The sequence below is a fragment of the Coptis chinensis genome, chromosome 1, assembly GCF_015680905.1.
Source record: "Coptis chinensis isolate HL-2020 chromosome 1, ASM1568090v1, whole genome shotgun sequence".
NCBI classification, from domain to species: domain Eukaryota; kingdom Viridiplantae; phylum Streptophyta; class Magnoliopsida; order Ranunculales; family Ranunculaceae; genus Coptis; species Coptis chinensis.
In genome coordinates, this window is record NC_141456.1 from 64121251 (window position 1) to 64142373 (window position 21123).

The 21123-nt window shown below is 39.4% G+C and overlaps 1 protein-coding gene and 1 pseudogene across 1 annotated transcript; both read right to left on the bottom strand.

Annotated features, from left to right (window-relative positions):
* Positions 1-101: 101 nt before the first annotated feature.
* LOC147524929 (polyubiquitin-like) lies at positions 102-7939 on the bottom strand (annotated as a pseudogene).
* An 8367-nt stretch (positions 7940-16306) lies between these two features.
* Positions 16307-16996, bottom strand: LOC147524930 (uncharacterized). Its single transcript, XM_086577269.1, has one exon. The coding sequence runs from the start codon at positions 16994-16996 to the stop codon at positions 16307-16309; it is 690 nt and encodes a 229-aa protein (XP_086433395.1).
* Positions 16997-21123: the final 4127 nt, after the last annotated feature.

Genomic DNA, 21123 nt, shown 5'->3' on the forward strand with positions numbered 1-21123 from the left:
ATAGTCGGATTCCACTCTAGTCTGATAACATATCACAAAATACAATGCATAAACAATATTCTGAATAACCAGCAAAAGAAATAAATGAAGAGAACAACTGCTTAAGCCGAAAACATAGCAGCACATTTATTTATGAATCATGAATACAAGTCACAAACCGCAAAAGTACAAGTATTTCATAATAAAAAGGACTAATCAGAAACCACCACGGAGACGGAGCACAAGGTGAAGGGTTGACTCCTTTTGGATATTGTAATCAGCAAGGGTATGCTTTATCCTCGAAGCCGCTTACCAAGCAAAAATGAGACGCCTGGCCGATCGTGGGGAATCCCTTCTTTGTCCCGAATCTTAGCTTTAACATTGTCAATCGTATCACCGCTTCTCCACTACCAAAGTTATAGTCTTCCCCGTAAAGAGTCTTCACAAAAATCTGCATCCCACCAAGGCTAAGACGAAAACCAAATGGAGGGTCGACTCTTCTTGAATGTTGTAATCTGCAAGAGTCCTACCATCCTCCAACCGCTTTCCCGCCAAGATCAACCTCTCTCACGGGTCCGGAGGGATGCCCTCTTTATCTGAACAATGGTGTCAGAGCTCTCGACTTCCAAGGTGATCGTTTTACCAGTCAAAGTCTTAACAAAGATCTGCATGCCTCCCCTCAATTGGAGCACTAGATGAAGGGTTGACTCCTTCGGATGTTTAACTCTGCAAGAGTCCTCCCATCTTCCAACCGCTTTCCCGCGAAGATCAACCTCTGGCTGGTCCGGAGGGATACCCTCTTTATCCTGAATTTTTGCTTTTACATTGTCAATAGTGTCAGAGCTCTCGACCTCCAACGTTATGGTTTTCCCAGTCAAAGTCTTAACGAAGATCTGCATGCCTCCCCTCAATCGGAGCACAAGGTGGAAAGTCGACTCCTTCTGGATGTTATAATTGTTGGAATCTTCATGTGTATTTCAAATACTTGTGTGTTGGTTAGTCCCACATTGATGAACCACCACTAGGAAGTGAGGTATTTGAGGTGAACCTCTAACATAAGGGCGTGCCCTTAGGGTACAAAGGCTTTTGTGTTAGGAGGGAGGACTCACCCAAAGCCACGCTACCCAGCTACCGCCCGCTTCAAGACCGAACCGAGTCGTCGCCGGGCGGGCGGGCTGGGCTTTCTAGTGGGTAGTGGATTATCAATTGCCTAAACTTGTTTTTTGCTTTTGCAGCAAGTTTTGGCTAAGCTAGAGTTCTACTTTGATTTGGTTTTGTGAAACCGAATTAGAGAGGTGTTCTTCTCCATCTATGATACGATCATCACTCTATATAAACACTGCTGTGTTCATAGAGAGAGATTAATCACAGAACAGAGAGAGAGAGGACGCAGAGAGATAGAACTCGTGTGCTGCTGCTGCATCTATATCGACTAAGACAGAAGTCGTGCAAGCTGCTGCCACTATAGAACCAGCGAATCCAGTTCAAGAGAAAACCAGAAATCGTGAATACTCTTTCTGCCTACATCCCACTTTTCAGAAACAGAGATTCACACCTATTCTCTTCTCTTCTTCCTGTCAGCCGCCAGAGAGAGTTATATTGCTGTTCTAGAGGGTAGTCTGTTTTAGTGCAAAGTCAGACTGCTGTTAACCATTGAATCCTCGTGAGGAAGACGCCATCGTTGCTTTTCGCACCATTGGAGGGGCTTAAATCTTTCCTTAAGGATAACCTAATCTGCGCCTTGGTTATTACCTGTTATTCTGTCCTTGTCTTCTATTGTTTTCTTTTATCTGCATACAACAATCTTAAGGAAAGATCAAGATGTCTACACCTGTTGACACCACGCCGATCAAAGAAATTAATTCTGGAGTCATGGAAGTAACTTCGTCTATGAGAGATGCTGCACCTCTACTGAATGCTCGCAACTTACCCAATGTGTCAAAGATTGAATCCTTCAGCGGCTCACACTTCAAGCGATGGAGAGAAAGGGTGTTCACAGCCCTAGATGTACTCAACTATGCAAAGTATCTCACTGATACAGCACCCATGGAGGGTTCTAATGATTTCGAAAGAAATCAAGCTGCTTGGCTCAATGGGAATAAGGTATGTCGTCATGCTATTTTGAGTACCTTGTCCAATGAGATTTTTGATATTTATTGTTCAAATAAGAATGCACATGATATATGGGAGAGTTTGAACAAGAAATACATAATAGAGGATGCTGGTACTCAGAAATATGCTATTGGGAATTTTCTAAAGTTCCATATGAGAGAGGATAGAGATGTAACGCCTCAAATCCATGATTTTCATGTGCCGATTAATGATTTGAAAACCGAGGGTATTAATTTACCCCAATCCTTTGTTGCCGGATGTTTGATTGAGAAACTCCCCGAAGTCTTGGAAACACTATAAAAATAGTATGAAGCATAAACGAAGCAGATGACTCTTGAGGATGTGATCATTCACATTCACATAGAGGAAAAGAACAAGACTTCGGGGATGAGGTGTTGTCTAAAGAATTTCATTCTAAAGCCAATATCATTGAAGGTAATCCCAAAGAAATCTAACAAAACCTCTAAAAGCGAAGTCCAACAAAAATAAGAATTTCAAGGTCAAAGGCACTTCTTTTAAAAGGAGTGGTACGGCAATGGAAATTGTTATGTTTGTGGTAAACCCGACATAGGGCTTTTCGGCGCATACACAAGAAAGACACTGATGATCCTCCCAATGCTAATCTAGTTGAGGGAGATGATATAGTTGCTGCTGTCGTGTCACAAGTGTTCATAGCCACTGGGAAGAGGAACTGGGTACTAGATTCTGGTGCCACCCGCCACGCCTGTGGTGATGTTGAAGCCTTCTCGGACTACATACTAGTGAAAAATGAAAAGGTCTATATGGGTGACTCTAGGTCTGTTCCTGTTGAGGGAACAGGCAAGGTTCTTCTGAAGTTAACTTCGGGGAAAACCCTTTCACTTAGTAATGTTCTTCATGTTCCCGAGATTCGCCGAGAATCTGATTTCTCGTGGTCCCTATCGGAAAAAAGCGCCAAGGTGACTTTTGAGAGTGACAAGTTTGTTCGACAAAGAATGAGGGTTTTGTTGGTAAAGGTTATTGTAATAACAGTGGTCTTTTCATGTTGAATGTACTTGACAACATTATTATTAATAAGAATGAAATCGCTTTACTTGCTTGACTCTTTTAATATATGGCATGGTAGACTAGGACATGTGAATGTTCAAGATATGAAAAGGATGAAAGCATGTGGTTTATTGTCTAATATTTCTGATTTTTCTAATGATAAATGTGAGATATGTCTTTGAGACTAAAGCCACGAAGAAACCCTGTAGAACTGTGTCTAGAGATAAAACTGGATTACTAACTCTTATTCATACGGATTTGGGTGAATTCTGAAGTACCATGTCTAGAGGGGGGAAGTTTTATTATATTACATTCATAGATGACTTCTCTAGGTACACCATGGTATATTTACTTAGACACAAGCATGAGGCAGGTGAGAAGTTTCTCAAGTACAAAGCTAAAGTTGAAAATCAGCTTAACTGTAAGATTAAGAGACTTCGATCTGATAGGGGTGGAGAATATGAGTCTAACCCCTTCCAGGACTTTTGTGACAAGAGTGGCATTATTCATGAGACTACTCCACCATACTCTCCTGAGTCTAATGGAGTAGCCGAACGGAAAAACAGAACACTTAAAGAGATGATGAATGCTATGCTTGTAAGTTCTGGAGCTTCCCTGAACTTGTGGGGGGAAGCAATCCTATCTGCTTGCCATATACGTAATAGGATACCCAACAAGAAAAAACAGGGAATAAGACACCATATGAGTTATGGAAAGGTCATGTACCTACCCCGACATACTAAAAAAATGTGGGGGTGTCTTGCTAAGGTTCTTGTGAACGAACCTAAAAAAGAGAAAATTGGGACCTAGAACTGTTGATTGTATGTTCATTGGTTATGCTCATAATAGTCTTGTCGCATATAGATTTTTAGTAGTAAAATCTGATAATAACCTTGTCGATGCTAACACTATTATAGAGAGTAAAAATGCTGATTTCTTTGAGAATTTGTTTCCTTTGAAAATTGGCATTGAGAGGTTGGTAGCTCCTAGTGAACAACAATCAACATATCCTGAAATTTCTGAACAAGAAATTCGGAAGAGTAAAAGAGACAGAAAATCCACCAATTTTGGTGATGACTTTTACACATTTCTTCTTGATGATGATGATCCCGCGGACGATAATGAGGCAATCAGTTTCGAGATGCACCTTTCTGGAAGGATGCTATACACTCAGAACTAGATTCGATTATAGCTAATCACACATGGGAGATAGTGGATCTACCTCCTGGGGCGAAACCTATACGTTACAAGTGGATCTTCAAAAAGAAATTGAAACTAGATGGTTCCATTGAGAAATACAAGGATAGACTTGTAGTCAAGGGATTCTCCCAGAAAAAAGGCATTGACTATTTTGATACTTATGCTCCTGTAACTAGGATTTCTTCTATAAGAGTTCTAATGGCTTTAGCTGCTATTCATAATTTATTTATTCATCAAATGGATGTAAAAACTGCATTTTTGAATGGTGATCTTGATGAAGAAATATATATGATGCAGCTTGAGGGTACGATAGTACCGGGGAATGAGCATAAAGTATGCAAGTTAGTTAAGTCTTTATATGGGTTGAAACAAGCGCCAAAACAATGGCATGAAAAGTTTGATGTTGTCATGATGTCTAATGGATATCACATAAATGATGCTGATAAATGTATTTACTTCAAATCTTTTGATGTGAATTCATATGTGATTATCTGTCTATATGTGGATGACATGTTAATCATGAGTCCTAGCCTTGATGTTGTGAGAAACACCAAGATGTTTTTATCCTCCCAATTTGAAATGAAGGATTTGGGAGAAGCTGATGTGATTCTTGGAATCAAAATCATCAGAAACAGTGATGGCTATACGCTTTCACAAGAGCATTATGTTGAGAAGTTTTTGAAGAAGTTTAACTTTTATGATAGTAAGCCCCGCGGTCGACACCTTATGAGGCAAATAGTGAACTTCAGAAAAATGCTCAACATGGTGTACTTCAGTCTAGATATGCCCAAATTATTGGTAGTCTCATGTACTTGATGAATTGCACTAGACCTGACATTGCTTATGCAGTTAGCAGGCTAAGCAGATACACTCATTGTCCTAGTCAGGAACATTGGAGTGCGTTAGAGAGATTAGCCAAGTACTTGAGAGGAACAATGAATTACGGCATAAGGTTTAGACAAACTCCACCTGTGATAGAGGGTTATTGTGATGCAAACTGGATATCTGATTCTCATGATATCAAGTCCACTAGTGGTTATATTTTCACCCTAGGTGGAGGTGCAGTCGCTTGGAAATCTTCTAAGCAGACCTTGATAGCTCGTTCAACCATGGAGTCCGAGCTTATTGCTTTAGATAAAGCAAGTGCTGAGGCTGAGTGGCTTAGAAACCTCTTGGCAGATCTTCCTATTGGTACAAAAACCGCCTTCCACCGCACCTATGCATCAGGATCGGGCCAGGCCGCAATAGCAAAGGCAAAGAGCAAATTGTATAATGGGAAAAGCAGGCATATTCGTCTGAGACTACAGTCTATAAAGCAGCTGCTGGAATCTGGAGTTGTGGCTCTAGATTATGTGAAGTCAGAGTTAAATTTGGCCGATCCTCTGACAAAGCCACTTAACAGGAGACAAGTGGTTGATACGTCGAGGGGGATGGGACTTTTGCCTTAGATAGAGGGCTTATTAATCGACGGCAACCCCACCTATGTGATTGGAGATCCCATGAAGTAGGTTCAAAGGGAAAAACAAGTCACCTCATCGCTCTGGTATGCTATTGTCTTTCTTTGAGACGTCCCACCCTATGACTAGATAGCATTTTTGTATACTTTGTATAACTTGAATAGCAATGAGAAAAAGGATGAGTTATTTTACTCTTAATGGAATCCATAGTCCATTATTTTTATGAGATGGTGTATTTTAAACTGCCATGTACACTTGATGGATATCCACCTACGTGAATGTAGAACTGGGTCGGTTCTTATGAGTATTCAGGCAAATACTCTAGAGCATTCACATAACACAGGAAGCGCAAGGGCCAAAAAGCGCACCGCAGAACAGGCATATAATGAAGGAGCAATGTGGGTGCATGTCCTCTATTTTACTACAAGGGAATGTTGGTTCAAAGATTTTTTAATCCACCACTTTCACGTATTATAAGACATGTTACCCTATGATGGGTTCAAGCCCAAAAAGCACCAAAGATCTTATGCATTGTTTTTGATTCTCCGGCATTTTGTTAACCCATTTCTTTTGTAATATCCTATTCCAAAATAGTGGGGGACTATAAGTATTTTGAAATAGTGGGGGATTGTTGGAATCTTCATGTGTATTTCAAATACTTGTGTGTTGGTTAGTCCCACATTGATGAACCACCACTAGGAAGTGAGGTATTTGAGGTGAACCTCTAACATAAGGGCGTGCCCTTAGGGTACAAAGGCTTTTGTGTTAGGAGGGAGGACTCACCCAAAGCCACACACGCGCGCGCCCGCCCGCCCCGCACCGAACCGAACCGAGTCGCGTCGCGCTCGGGCTTGGGCTGGGCTTTCTAGTGGGTAGTGGATTATCAATTGCCTAAACTTGTTTTTTGCTTTTGCAGCAAGTTTTGGCTAAGCTAGAGTTCTACTTCGATTTGGTTTTGTGAAACCGAATTAGAGAGGTGTTCTTCTCCATCTATGATACGATCATCACTCTATATAAACACTGCTGTGTTCATAGAGAGAGATTAATCACATAACAGAGAGAGAGAGGACGCAGAGAGATAGAACTCGTGTGCTGCTGCTGCTTCTATATCGACTAAGACAGTAAGTCGCAAGCCGCCGCCACTATAGAACCAAATGAATCCAGGTTCAAGAGAAAACCGTAAATCATGAATACTCTATCTGCCTACATCCCACTTTTCAGAAACAGAGATTCACACCTATTCTCTTCTCTTCTTCCTGTCAGCCGCCAGAGAGAGTTATATTGCTGTTCTAGAGGGTAGTCCGTTTTCTAGTGCAAAGTCGACCGCTGTTAACCATTGAATCTCGTGAGGAAGACGCCATCGTTGCCTTTCTCGCACCATTGGAAGGGGCGAAATCTTTCCTTAAGGATAGCCTAATCCGCGCCTTGGTTATTACTTGTTATTCTGTCCTTGTCTTCTATTGTTTTCTTTTATCTGCATACAACAATAATCAGCAAGGGTCCTACCATCTTCCAACCGCTTTCCCCGCAAAGATCAACCCTCACCGGGTCGTGGAATGCCCTCCTTCTCCGGATCTTGGCCTTGATGTTGTCGAGCTTTCAACCTCAAGGGTGATAGTCTTGCCGGTCGGGGTTTTACAAAATCTGCATACCTCCTCCCTCAATCGTAATACTAAGTGAAGAGTGGACTCCTTCCGGATGTTATAGTCCGCAAGGGTTCTTCCATCCTCTAGCGCTTTCCAAAAAAAAATCAAACGTCGATCGGGAGGGATGCCTTCTTTGTGGGTATCTTGGCCTTGACATTGCCAATGGTGTCCGAGCTTTCAACCTCAAGGGTGATGGTTTTACCAGTCAAAGTCTTAACGAAGATCTGCATGCCGCCACAAAGGCGAAGGACAAGATGAAGAGTGGATTCCTTCGGATATTGTAGTCAGCAAGAGTTCGTCCGTCCTCAAGCCGCTTTCCAAGCAAAGATCAAACGCTGTTGGTGGGGAGGTATTCCTCCTTGTCCTCAGTATCTTAGCCTTGACGTTGTCAATAGTGTCCGAACTCTCAACTTCTAGAGTGATGGTCTTTCCAAGAAGAGTTTTTACAAAGATCTGCATCTGTGATTGAGTAATTGAGAAAAGATTGAGAAGAGTTGTTTTTTTTAGGATTGCTAGAAAAGTTTCTTGAAAACACAATGATGGTATGAAGATGGATTCCTGTTACGGTCGGTGTATTTATAGGCTTTTGTTGGCCGACTAAGAGTTTCGTCGGTAATAAGTATTGAATTAGAATTTGGACTTTTGGTGACCCGACTACTACGCTGGATTTGGGATATTGGGGTCTAGGACATTCTCGTATCTTCTAGAAGGTTCCACAGAGTAGCCATTGAAATAAAAAAAAGATAGAAAGATGGATATGTAAGAAAGAGTCTTGTGTGAGTGGTGAGATCTGGAATATGTGGGAAAAGCCGAAACAAAAAGCAAATGAAACATGTGATTTTGTTTAAACACTCACGTGAATATTTTTCAAAGCGGGTTTTTTAACACTAGATTTTCTAGACGATGTTTATGATCTTCCGAAAACCTATAAATCTAATATGAAACTAATGCATGATGACAAACATATATTATGGAAAGATTTTTAAATTGGTCAAAAGATTTTGCTTTACAACTTTTGCTTTACAACTTGAGGTTGCATCTTTTTCCTGAAAAACTTAAAATACGTTGGTCTGGTCCTTTCATATATTGTCACTGTTGTCACCCCTTACGAGGCAATCTCCTTGCAAAATCCAAGAGATGATAGTGAATTTCAAGTCAATGGTCATCGCCTCAAACATTTCCATGAGTTACGCTTATCCAAATTGCAAAAAGAAACTTCTACTGGATCCTGTCTACAAATATTAGACCTTTCTCTTAGTGTACTCTGTTCCTTTCCCATATAAAGGGAGTGCACCATTTTGGTATCCAGGCCCTCCTTTTTCTTCTCTCAATATTATCTTGGAGTGTGTAGTTGCAAGCACTGGGGCCTTAGTCCACAATAACTCTATTTCAGAACTGAGTATAAATGTCTTCTGATGATCGAGCAAATGATAATTTTGGGCACACGATAGGTGCCCAAAATTTCACCTCAAGCAAAGAAAACCGTTAAGAGACCGTTGGAAAACAGCCGTTAGAGATGACCCCGACAATGACGCCATTTGATAAGTGTAAATTTGCTGTTATGTATGCAAGACGATTGTCTCAATACCTTGCTCACAAACTTATGTTGTCGTATAGCTTAAGCAAGAATCCGTATCGTTGCCTAAACTCTTGAGCATGTATTAACAAGATCTGGAATTACTCTAAGGCTGAGTCCAATGGTTTGGTGCGTGAAAACACCAAATCACAATAGTACAGTAGATAGGGTTAGTGGGATGGCGTTTATGGGCCCAATGAATTTTTAGCATTGACAATATAATAGCGGTAACAGTAGACGATGCTAGCTGCCATTGGCTAGGGTGGGTGCAAAACAATTGTTTTTTTCTGGCCGCCATTACCAAAAGCGTATGGAAGTTTCTCTTTAAATATCGTTCCTCATTCGCTCTTTCTCCCATCTCTCACTCTCTTTATCACCGAAATTCAACAAATAAACATTAAAAGAAAAACAGTAAAAGAAAATTAACCAGAAACTCTCGATGTTCAAATCTCTCGTATTTTTTATTTCTTTTCCCGCCCAACTCTTCAATCTCTTGCCGGTACAACACCCACTTCCACAAACAGGTATGATTTTTCTTCTATTTCTATATTTTTGTTTTAAGTTTTAATTTCATTAAAACTCTAGAGTTGATAATTTTATATATTTAATTCATTGATTGACTAGGTGATTAGTCCCCAAATATGTGTTTTATTACATTTACAATGTCTCAATTATGCATTTCTTATGTTTAAGGAACAAACAACTTATAACTTTTGTTACATTTTGCAAGATACATGCTATTTAGGACGTATATTCCTAAAACGTGCATTTTAGCGTGAAAAAAATTGCTATTGACGCTGCTTGGGAAGATTCCAGTTTAGGAAAAGAAATGCCGAAAAGTCAAAGTTAACTCTCAAGAACTCAAAGCTAAAAGCTGAAGACTCAAAGACTCAAAGCTAAAAGCTATATAGTGGCTGCAATGAAAAAAGGAGATCGTTATTTGGGTTTATTTGCACCGACCTTAGATGCCTCGATGGCTAAATATGAAAAAATAACCTCGTCACTTTGTGGGTTTGATCTAAATCAGGATTTGTATGACATTTTGAAGGAGTCTGAAGTGGGTCATAGCACCGACAACCAAGTACTTACTGAAGTGGTATATATTTTTTAATTTGTTATGGCAACAGTTATTGCAAAATTGTTAGGATACAAATTCACAACTATATCTCCCTCTCCCTCTCGTGTTACGTTGTGCAGGTCCTTCAAGAGACTCACAACCCCAGTGTTATTGAACCTCACCTATTTGTTGTGGAGACTGCACAATATATTAACACTATCCCCCCTAAACAAATGGATGGGTTATTCAACAAGTATCTAAGAGTGCAATTGTCTGGGAGTCAGCCTGATGTTATTGATAGGGGAGGAGAAGACTTGCTGAAAGATGTTTCGGCTGAAGAATTTAACAAGTGTTATACTGAGCAGAGTCAACCTGAGTCAGCTATTAGGGCTGGTGAACACCTAAGGGGGAGCATGAGTGACATGGAAGTCTACCAATCGTATGTGTCAAGGAATCATCAATTGCAAATAGAGGCAGTGGGTGATGAGAAGACGCTTCCTGAGATTGAGATAGCGGGCATCGATGGGGAATAGGCTCATCAAGAGGAAAATTTATGTAATGAAATTGCACGAATTTCGGCTGTGGATGTCGTAAATGCATCCAAGGTAATTGAAATTTAAATGTGTCCCTATGACTTATTTAGCTTTTTAGTGGAGATTAAATGCTTTGTATATGAGTGGGACTTTATGTGGCTTCTTTGAGACATCATATCTACTTTCTGAGCTTATATAAAGTTTGTTTATTTAGGTTGTCTGTGTGACTCCAAGTGATGGTGATGTTGAATTAGTTCCAATTTGTGAGGATAACCTAGAAGATGGGGAACTAGAATTTGATCCTAACGAACAATACACTAATGATTTTGCATTTGATATGGTAATACCGATGCTTGTGCTTCACTATTAATTACTTTTTTTTAAATATTGTCGTCTCTATAGGTTATTATTGTGTTTTTTTAGGCTACTATTTTCAAGGAATTGGAGATACAAGCAGCAGAAATATGCCTTATGCCTGCTTTGAGTGTTCAGGGTGGTGGCATTGATGCGGTAGAAGGTGCTATTTTAGAACATAAATCTGCTTGTGGGAGCGCTATTGCAAAAATTCATATTGCACCAACTGCTCCTGTAGAAGGGTAAAATGCAGTCAAGGTACATTATTTTATTTTAATTACCTCCCAAATTACTCTTAAGTTATCTTCTAAATATGGATTAAAAGGTTGTTATTTTAGTGGGACATTATGTTCCTACTGTGTGACATCATAGATGCCTTCTAACCTCATTCCTTTCTAACACAGGATGCTTGTAAGACATCCATTATGGATGATCATGGTGATAGACTTTCTAAGAATGGGGTGGAAGGTTGCCTCCTGATTGTTGATGAAGGAGAGGGAGAATATTCTGTGGCTACTTCTGTGATGCAAGAAGATATGGCACAGGGATCGTGACAACGAATATTTACTCAATATATAAGGAGTGAACTCGAGGTTGAAGTGGCTGACTTTTGCAAAGATCTGATTCTTGGTGTTTTCAATAAGGGAGTGGGATTGCTAGATAGAGCTCCTGGTGTTGCTAGTCGGAAAAGTGTTGGAGATGACATGACGGAATTGCATACCTCGAATGTACAAGTGCCATATTATTGGAATAAGCACGACAATGATGAAACCAGTCACTCTAACATTATTAAACGGTATGGGAGTGGGTTTCAAATTGACATTAACAGCTTCTATGGACTATTCGGGGGAGGATGGCTTAATGATGTGGTATGTCTCTATCTATTAAAATACTTCTTCTACGTATACTTGATGTTGATTATTATTATTGTTTTTGGGTTCGAGGTACTGGACTCATACATGTGCCTACTAGGCCGGTGGTACACTTCCGTAGCACAGCCCTGTGGAATGGAGAATTTGTACATCATAGTTACAGAGGCGTGGTTCTCGGTAATTTCACACATGTTTTGTGTCTTTTATTCTACAGAACTCTATAATGACTTATTCTTTCCTTATTTTATTCAGTATAATGATTTATTTAATTTAATTTTATTATTGTAATGACAGCATTATTTGTGTGATTTGTACAATGGATTGGCCACTATTTTAGAAGACCTGCAGATGCTCCGTAGAAAATAAGCTTTGTGCAGCGGGATTACAAATTGTGGGTAATTTAAAAACCCATATCATCGAACTGGTTCAGCATGATAGTTCAAGGCCAGACTTGAGAAACTGTCGTGGGTTGATGATGACGGTGAATGTTAAAGAAGTGCATTGAATCCTCATCGTCGTTAACTTTGTCATGTGGATTGTTCAAATCTACAACTCATTGGAGAAGCCAAAAGATGGTGTCGTCTGGGCTCTAGACCCCACACCTTGTTTGACAAAGTTGTTGACGGTGCTCCCTTACACACTTCTGAGCTCAGATAGTGAGTGTATAGACATGGCAAAACTGGGTCGCCAATGGAAATTGGAGTTTGCCAAATGCGCCAAACAGGACGACGACACCAGCTGTGGTGCATACACACTTGCCTTTGTTTATTGCCTACTCAGAAATTTGCCACCCGTCTTTCAATCAAAGAGGCGAACTTATATCAAGAAAAGAATAACAAAGGACTTGTCGGAGTGTGGCATGACCGACGAAGAGTACTGTATGAGGAAAGTTGCTCTGTCTTTGGACTTTGATGCGGGAGAAAAAACTCCAACAGTCAAGGGTATATCTGAAGTTGAAAATGCACCAACTGCTGCTGCTGCTGAGGTGGAAATGGTTGCTTAAATATGTTCCAAACACTAATTTATACTATAATTTTGGATTAAAAGTCTGCTACTTTAGTAGGACATTGTGTGACTGTTGTACGATATCATAGTTACCTGCTGAGTTTTGGTGCCGTCTTTGTCACACCCCGAATTTCGACAAAATCGGAAAAACAATATTTGTTCCCGACTCTTCAATTTTCAAGGTGTGATGCTAAACAAAAGTCATCTTCATTACAAAAATTCACAAATATGATTAAGTTACAAATTTTATTTAAACAACTCTTTAATTATAATTACAACTAAAAATACAAAAAAACATTGTATCAACTGAAAATCTATTACACTTCAAGGGAAAACAAAATATATCCTGAAAGCGACGCTAATGCAAACCACAAGCAGCAACCAACCTTCTTCAACACTAATCTTGCCAAGACTTATCAACTATGTTCATTTAATGAACACACCCGTTAACCAAACATGCAAATCTGGTCAGCATTATAAACAATGCTGGTGTGAGTAGCCCTAAAATACAACATATACTTATACATATATATACACAATCCATAAGGCAGTTAGTTCCTCCACCGAGGCACCTTAACTTCCAACGACTAATATAACATTCTTAATTACAATAATTAAGGCAAGTAGTTCCTCCACTGAGGCGCCTTAGCTTCCAACTCAATAATAATAAGACATTTAGTTCCTCTACTGAGGCGCCTTAACTTTAAACCGTACTAAATCAACTGTATCTAATAATAGAATAACCAAACTAAAACTTACTCTATACTTACACTGGTGTAAGCCAAATCACAGAGTGGGTCACACCTGTATGAATAATCAATTCAACCTACCCTTCTACAAACAAACATATCATATACATAATTTCAATCATCTCATTGAACCAATTTCACAACCACCATCAATCATTTATTATAGATTTAACGTACACTTCGATATATCATCACAATTATTGTTTAGAGTTTCTTCAAGTGTCTCTAGAATCACGTCATCTCTATGTCTTACCTAGTTTTCCTGGCTACCACAATCGCTTCCTAACGCCGAACATGTACATCCACATGCCTCCCTTCACATAATGAACCACTCCGTGCGTAGCTACCTTAAGCGGGATATCGCATACCAAGTAACTCTCACACGAAAGACATTATGCGAGTACTGCCACTATTCGGCATAAAATATCGCGCGTCTCGTTCTAATTTTGCGAACGGAATAATCAAGCCACTATTCGGCTACGCCAGAAGGGCCATTCAGATTCACTGAAACGCTAAAAGGCCCAATCAAATTACTTACGCCCGAAGGGCCATTCAGATTCACTGAAATGCCAGAAGGGCTAATCATATCACATACGCCAGTCACAAGACCAAATCATATGAGTTATGGTAGCTAGGTTCTAGGATTTTCATTACATAATTTATTCAAGTGTCATACATTTATATCTCATAATCATTTCACTATATCACGTGCATGTCAAATACATTATTGCACTAAACCACAATATTTAGAAATATCTCAATACATCTCATAACACCTTTCATTCTTTCACGTGCCAATGAATTATTGCACTAAGCCACAATCTCATGGAAAATATACACAAATATTATACTACCTCATAGTAGCATCTCACAGAAATAATATTGGAGCATTTACCTTTATTTCTCCCAAAAATATTGTATTTAATAGATATCCTAACATATGATATCATTTAACCGAACAACAATCTCAACATACCACATAACGTCACAATATCTCCAAACATACCGCATAACATTTTTATAGCGTTTTAGGAATATTATGTCTCCTAAAATTTCTATCTCGTCACGTGTCAAAAATACACAATATCAACGTCAAATCTTTCTTAGATAATGACAACCAAATTTATACAGGCTTCCACAGTATTCTATTATTGGACTTGTTCATACAATTTACAATATAAAAAATACGTAACTAAATAGTCAATAGTCCACAATCAAGGTCCAAAACCAAAGCCCAACAGTCTAAACATTTAAAGACCCCATTGGATCTATTTTAATTTATATGGACCGGCCCCAAAACAAACTTGAAACTAGCCCAAAGAAAACTAATAGGTTTCGGCCCAAGCCAACTAAAAAATAAAACTTAAACTGGCCCAAAACTTTAATTGGTTCGGCCCAAAGACTAAACTTAAAATGGCCCAAACAACTAACTAACTTCGTCCGGCCCAAACCAAATAGATCTAAAGCCCAACCAAAACAAAACACATTGGCTTCGGCCCAAGCCCAAGCCCAAGCCCAACCACACCAACAGGTCGTCTCCCTCACCAGCTCCCTCCACCGCACCAGCTCGCGCGCCGGCCACCACTCCTCACTTCCTCATTCCAGCGGTTTTGCTCCTAAACAAAAACCCTATAACTTTAATTCACACCAACACCGATTTTAGTAACTGTCGAGATCACTCTCCAACAGATCTCGACAGCCATTAACTCCTCATTCAAGCTCCCAACAACCCTCATACACCCCACTATCACCAATCAAAATCCAACTAAAACAACAACCTAAACCCACCAAAACAACAACATAATAAAAGTTCCCATAAAATCCAGTACGATTCCTGAGGCACCTCCATTAACAACCTCTTAAAAGTTCAACAGCACCACCCAATCAACCAACCACCAACCTTAAACACTTAACCCTCGACATCAACCAACAAATACAAAACCACAACAAAAAAGAGTTCAAACAACCAAAAGGTAGGACGATTCCATTATCTCGGGGTCGCGACGCCATTAACAGGCCTAATCAAGCTTTGACAGTTCAATGTCGATTTTAGAGTTTCAACAGAGTTTTAACAATATGACAAATATGACAGGATGCCGAAGAATAACAGGAGAATAAGCAAAAATAAAATGGAAACCTTGGACAGAAATAAATATCTCTGTATACACGTAAAACAACTATAGGTTCAATGAAAAAGCAAAATAACTACTCACATTAATTAAAAGCTCCACGAATCCCTCATAGTCTGAATCGTTGCGCTCCAACTCTCTAGCAAGCGAGCCTTTTATCTTCGCCTCTATTTTATTTTATTTTTATCCAACAAACCCTATTCTCTGGAAAAATATGAATATATATTCCTGGGTTTGAAACCTAAGCCCAATACAGACTCGGGCCCAGAAATCAGGCCCACATATCCCTTTTTTTCACACAAGGATATTTTATTAATATAATAATATAGTTGTAGGAGATATAAGAGCTTAAAACTTAGGGTGATACATAACCATAGCTAATTAAAACCGGTAATAGATTCTATGAGGATTTTCTAAGCATCTGATGTAGTCTGGCTTGGTGCAGCTCCAACAGGATGTTCCTCTTTGCATAGATGAGCCCTTCTTTGATGCCGCATCAGCTCCAAAATTAGTTTCATGATAGATATGAGAGAGTTTCCAGGAATCCATCTTCTGAGTTTCTCGTAGCCATCTTGCATTAACAGCCTACGGAATGTCCCCCTTGCTGAATGCTAGGATGGCAGGTTGTGAATCTGCTTCAATCCATAGTCTTCTCCAATCCATAGTCTTCTCCAATCTTTTGTTGTTGCTATCTCCACCGCTATAACAATTGCTTCACATTCAGCATCGAAACTGGTGGTAACTCCTAGCCTAGAAGCCATGACCCCCAGAACTTGACAATGGTGATCGCGAAATATAATACCCACACCCCCATTTCCTGGGTTTCCCCTGGATGAGCCATCAGTATTGGCTTTGACTGTGCCCGATTGGGGGAGCTTCCAGCAGACTTCTTTTGGGCAGGGTGGTGGCTTAGAGATGCCTCTGATTTTAAGAAAGTGAAGAACTTCCAACTCTTCCACTGAATTAAACATGTGCCCAATAGCAACCAAACCTGCAGCTTGAACTCTTTTGATCACTTCATACTTGATGAGAATAATACTCATCTTCTTCTCATCGAATAGGATGCGGTTCCTAGTTTTCCAAATCTGTGCCATTAGGTGCGCAGCTCTTACATTCCATAGTTCTTTTCTGATGGGACTAAGAAGCTTTGTGACCAATATCACTTCCTGCAAGTTCAACGAAATCCTTACCTTGAAGACATCCGCGAGCCAGCCCCATAATTCCTTTACTGCCTCACATTCCCAGATTAAGTGGTTAACACATTCTTCCTCTTTTTGACAAAGCCGACATCGAGAAGCCATGAGAATTCCCTTCTTCTTGACCTTGTCATCAGTGGGCACTATATTTTGTAGGAGTTTCCATACCAGCGCTGCTGTTCTCAGGTGTAGAGTCTTGTTTCAGACCCATTTGTTCCAATCCAACAAATTTTAAATAAAAAAAAATTAATTAATTAATAAATAAATAAATACAGATTACAAATACAGGCGTTACAGTCTTCCATTAGATTTTTTTGTTTTAGTAGCTACTGGACTGTATTTAATTACTTTTGCGTACAGTTAGAACATTACCTAGAGCAAGACAATATATGCTCCCACTCAGACTTCATGTCTTCTTTGAAAAATATAGATAGATCTATGTTGCCCAGGAGACAAAAATATCCATACTAAGACTACAAAAACTCGCTTTGCAACATCGTACTTGTTATTAGATAATAGTAGATCTCTGATGACTTTGATTATATTCGCATTGCAAAAATTACATATTTCAATAGTGACATTTATTGAAGTTGTTCATGTGGTGTGTCGTGGATTTGTTTGTTTATTTTGGTGTACTTTAAATTTGGAAAGCTACTAAAACAGGGGGGGAAAACGTGGGAATAACAGATAAGGATATCTTTTGTACCCAGAAACTTGCTACTAAAGGAAAGAAAAAGGAGCACTGGATCGTAAAAAAGAAAAAGCTTAAGTTACTCCCGATCGCCTAAGGAGAGCCCCCATTGAAACTAAAGTTAATAGTGTAGAACTTTGATATATAGAATAGAGGAATTAACTTTAGTTTTACTTACGCTTGAGTTTCATCGCTTATTCGTAGGTAAAACTATCGTTTTACTTTTATCAAATGGTGCCGCTGCCATCTTAGTTCTATTTAGATTTGTTTTCGTTCGTATTGTTAGTCTTCCCAAAGTCCCATTAAACCGACCCAGCCTTGTTTGGTTCTAACAGTGATTGTTTAGTTCAGAAACTAAAAAATTTCCCATAAAAAGCCTGAGCGCCCCCTGCGCCCATCTAAGGCAAAGTTCGAGCGCCCTCCGCGCTAAACCGCCTAGAACTCAAGTTTGACAAGGAGCGCGACCTGCGCCCTATCTAGGCTACTTGTGAGCGCACCCTGCACCCTCTTCTTAACAGCCCAATTTTCACCGGTTAGTACAAACTTCCATTTCTTCAAGTTATTAAGTGTTTCAAACTTGTTAAATACACTGAGCTCACGTATACAAGACGCTATTCATAAGCGAAGCAAGGAGGCATTCAGGTACTTCTTTCTTTCACTCCTTGAATCTTCTGTCAGATGAGTTCTTATACTAGCATATCAGGGTTGTTTTGATTGTTGTCGTGTTTCTTCAATATTGAACTTAGCCTTGCATAAGATTAAGATCAGGTAGAGAAAAAACGATTAATGTAATCTATCGTGAATGTCAACACACACATCTATCTAGTATACCACACACCACACCTGAAATAATGGCTGAAGAAAGAGAGTCTCCTCTCTCTGACTTTTACAAAGCCTTGAATGATAGCCCGAAATCTTGCATCGTTCTTGTAGACCCAGCGGGAGATTTCCAAATCCCCCCAAATATATTTAATTTGTTACCCATTTTTCATGGGTTAAACCATGAAAAACCTTATCAGCATATGCGTAGGATTGAACAAGTCCTTACCACATTCCATCATCCTACGGTTGGTGTGGAACAAATTAAACTGAGGGTGTTTCCTTTCACCCTAGCCAACAAGGCGGTGTCTTTGTTAATTGCCCAAGCGTCTAATTCTGTGGACTCATGGGCTAAACTTGTTCAATTGTTTAAGGTCTGGCCGGAGAAAAACACCGAACGTAATTGTCCCTCAACGTCAACAAACACGTCTATCTAGTATACCAATCACTACACCTCTAGCTACTATTCCACACACCACACATGACATAATGGCTGAAGAAAGAGAGACTCCTCTCTCCGACTTTTACAAAGCCTTGAGCGATAGCCCTAAATCTTGCATCGTTAGCGGACCGATTGGGGATTTTCAAATCCCCCCAAACATATTTAATTTGTTACCAGTTTTTCATGGTTTAGACCATGAAAAACCTTATCAGCACATGCGTAGGATTGAACAAGTCTTTACAACATTCCACCATCCTACGGTTGGTGCGGAACAAATTAAACTGAGGGTATTTCCCTTCACCTTAGCAGATAAAGGCGTCTTGGTTAACTACCCAAGCGCCTAATTCTGTGGACTCGTGGGCTAAACTTGTTCAGCTGTTTATGGAACATTTTTACCCACCCCTAAAGACGGATGAGATGCTTTCCAAGATTCATTTCTTTCGATAGAATCCTCATGAATCCTTTTCAAAGGCTTGGAATCGTTTCACTGACCGTCTTATAGAGTGTCCACATCATAACCTTGCGGAAGACATGTTAGTTCGTGCCTTTTTCAAGTGACTTTTACACCACCATAAAGCGGTCCTTGATATAATGAATGGGGGTAGCTTCCTCAGTAAAGGAGCCTCAGAGGCTTTGATAAAAGATAAAATTGAATAGTCTACCTACGAAATGAACGATGAACTCAAAACGTAAGTAAACTAAAACTAATTTTGCGTGTCTATTTTTATCAAAGTTTCTACTCTCAATTCTACCGAAATAGAGTGGAGTCACAAATTCGTTCCACTCCTAGTGCTCTAGCATGGAATGTTTTCTAATTTAATTAGTCTGTCTTAAGTCTAATGAGAGCTTTACGAAGGGTGTTATACTACGATACAATATGAAATTGATTATATTGAATTTAACTACGAATGCTATGGAAATACGATTGTTTTTGAATCTAGATAAAGGATTAGAGGGGAATTGAATTCACCTCGAATCCAACTTAATAACCTAGTATAGATTCTTGTATCTCGATTCTTACGTTCTTACGGCAAGAATTCGAGTTCTAATCCCTAGCGTTCATGGCATTTCTACCGAATACTAACTAGCATGTGAGGTCGTCCACCCATTCTCATGGCGAATCACGACCTTCTAGATTGGAATAGATTCTACAATGCTTCTACACTATACCACTAAGTTTTTATCAAAGATTTATCAACCCCTCTAATGGAGGTTTTAGCCTTGAGTCATCAAACCATCATTTCCCATTGAATTATAACTACACATCATAATAAAATTCTAACTTAACTAAATTAACTAACAATGTTTCAATCTACTTAAACTACGAAATGATAATCAACAAGAATTAAAACTAGATCTATAAATTGAGATGACAAAAATCGAAATTAACAAAATAACTATTTTATTTATCTAATCAATCAAGAACAATGATTCAAAGACTTAATCTAAAATAAGAATTGAAAATGGAACTAAAACTTAATTAAAATACTGGAAACTAGATCTAGAATTATCTATATTGTTTAGGTCTAACTAGCTACCATTAACAAAGAGCTAAGCTTTGGTTTTTATATTTTCAGATCCAAAAATCGTGCATGGGCTTGGAGCCATGTTTTGGGCCAGAGAATCAGGCCCAAAACCCAATACTTTCAGTCCAAAAAGGCCTCTTCAGCTGCAGTTGGCTTCAATAGACTTTTCGTCCACTTCTGCTCCTCTGATTGGGTCAAGGCTTGGACCATTGGAAATTTCTTTCCGAGCCGGTCGTTTTGACATAAGGTAGGCCCCATTCTGAGGTCTGAGTCCAAAGATACGGCCTTCAGAAGTTTTGCTGACTTGTGTGCTGTTTCTGCCCGTGTCGACTTTTCAGCTTTTGATCAGGCTTTAGGAAGGCTTTGTCTTCTTGAATCTTGGCCTTTAATCACGAAACTACTTAGTAACCGACCTTTGCTCCTTTATCTCACTAAAGTGGCACATTTCTGCACATAATGGACTTTGAAACCTGAAATGCATAAAAACACGTAATCAGTGTTAACTCTTAATTATTACTCACATAATTGGTCTAAAAGTATGACTGTTACAGGGTTAAAACTACAGTTTTGGGCTCTTATCAGGCTTATAGGTTTTTAGAAGATCAAACAAAGCGTAATAATAACGGGGGGGTAGTGACGATATCCCCTGGTTTGCTAGTTCTTCTTCAACAGTTAAGGCTACCAGTATGTTTGAGGTTAAATCTGATCCTGAGATTAAATCTCTAATTGAATCCTTCACTAAACAGGTAGAAGC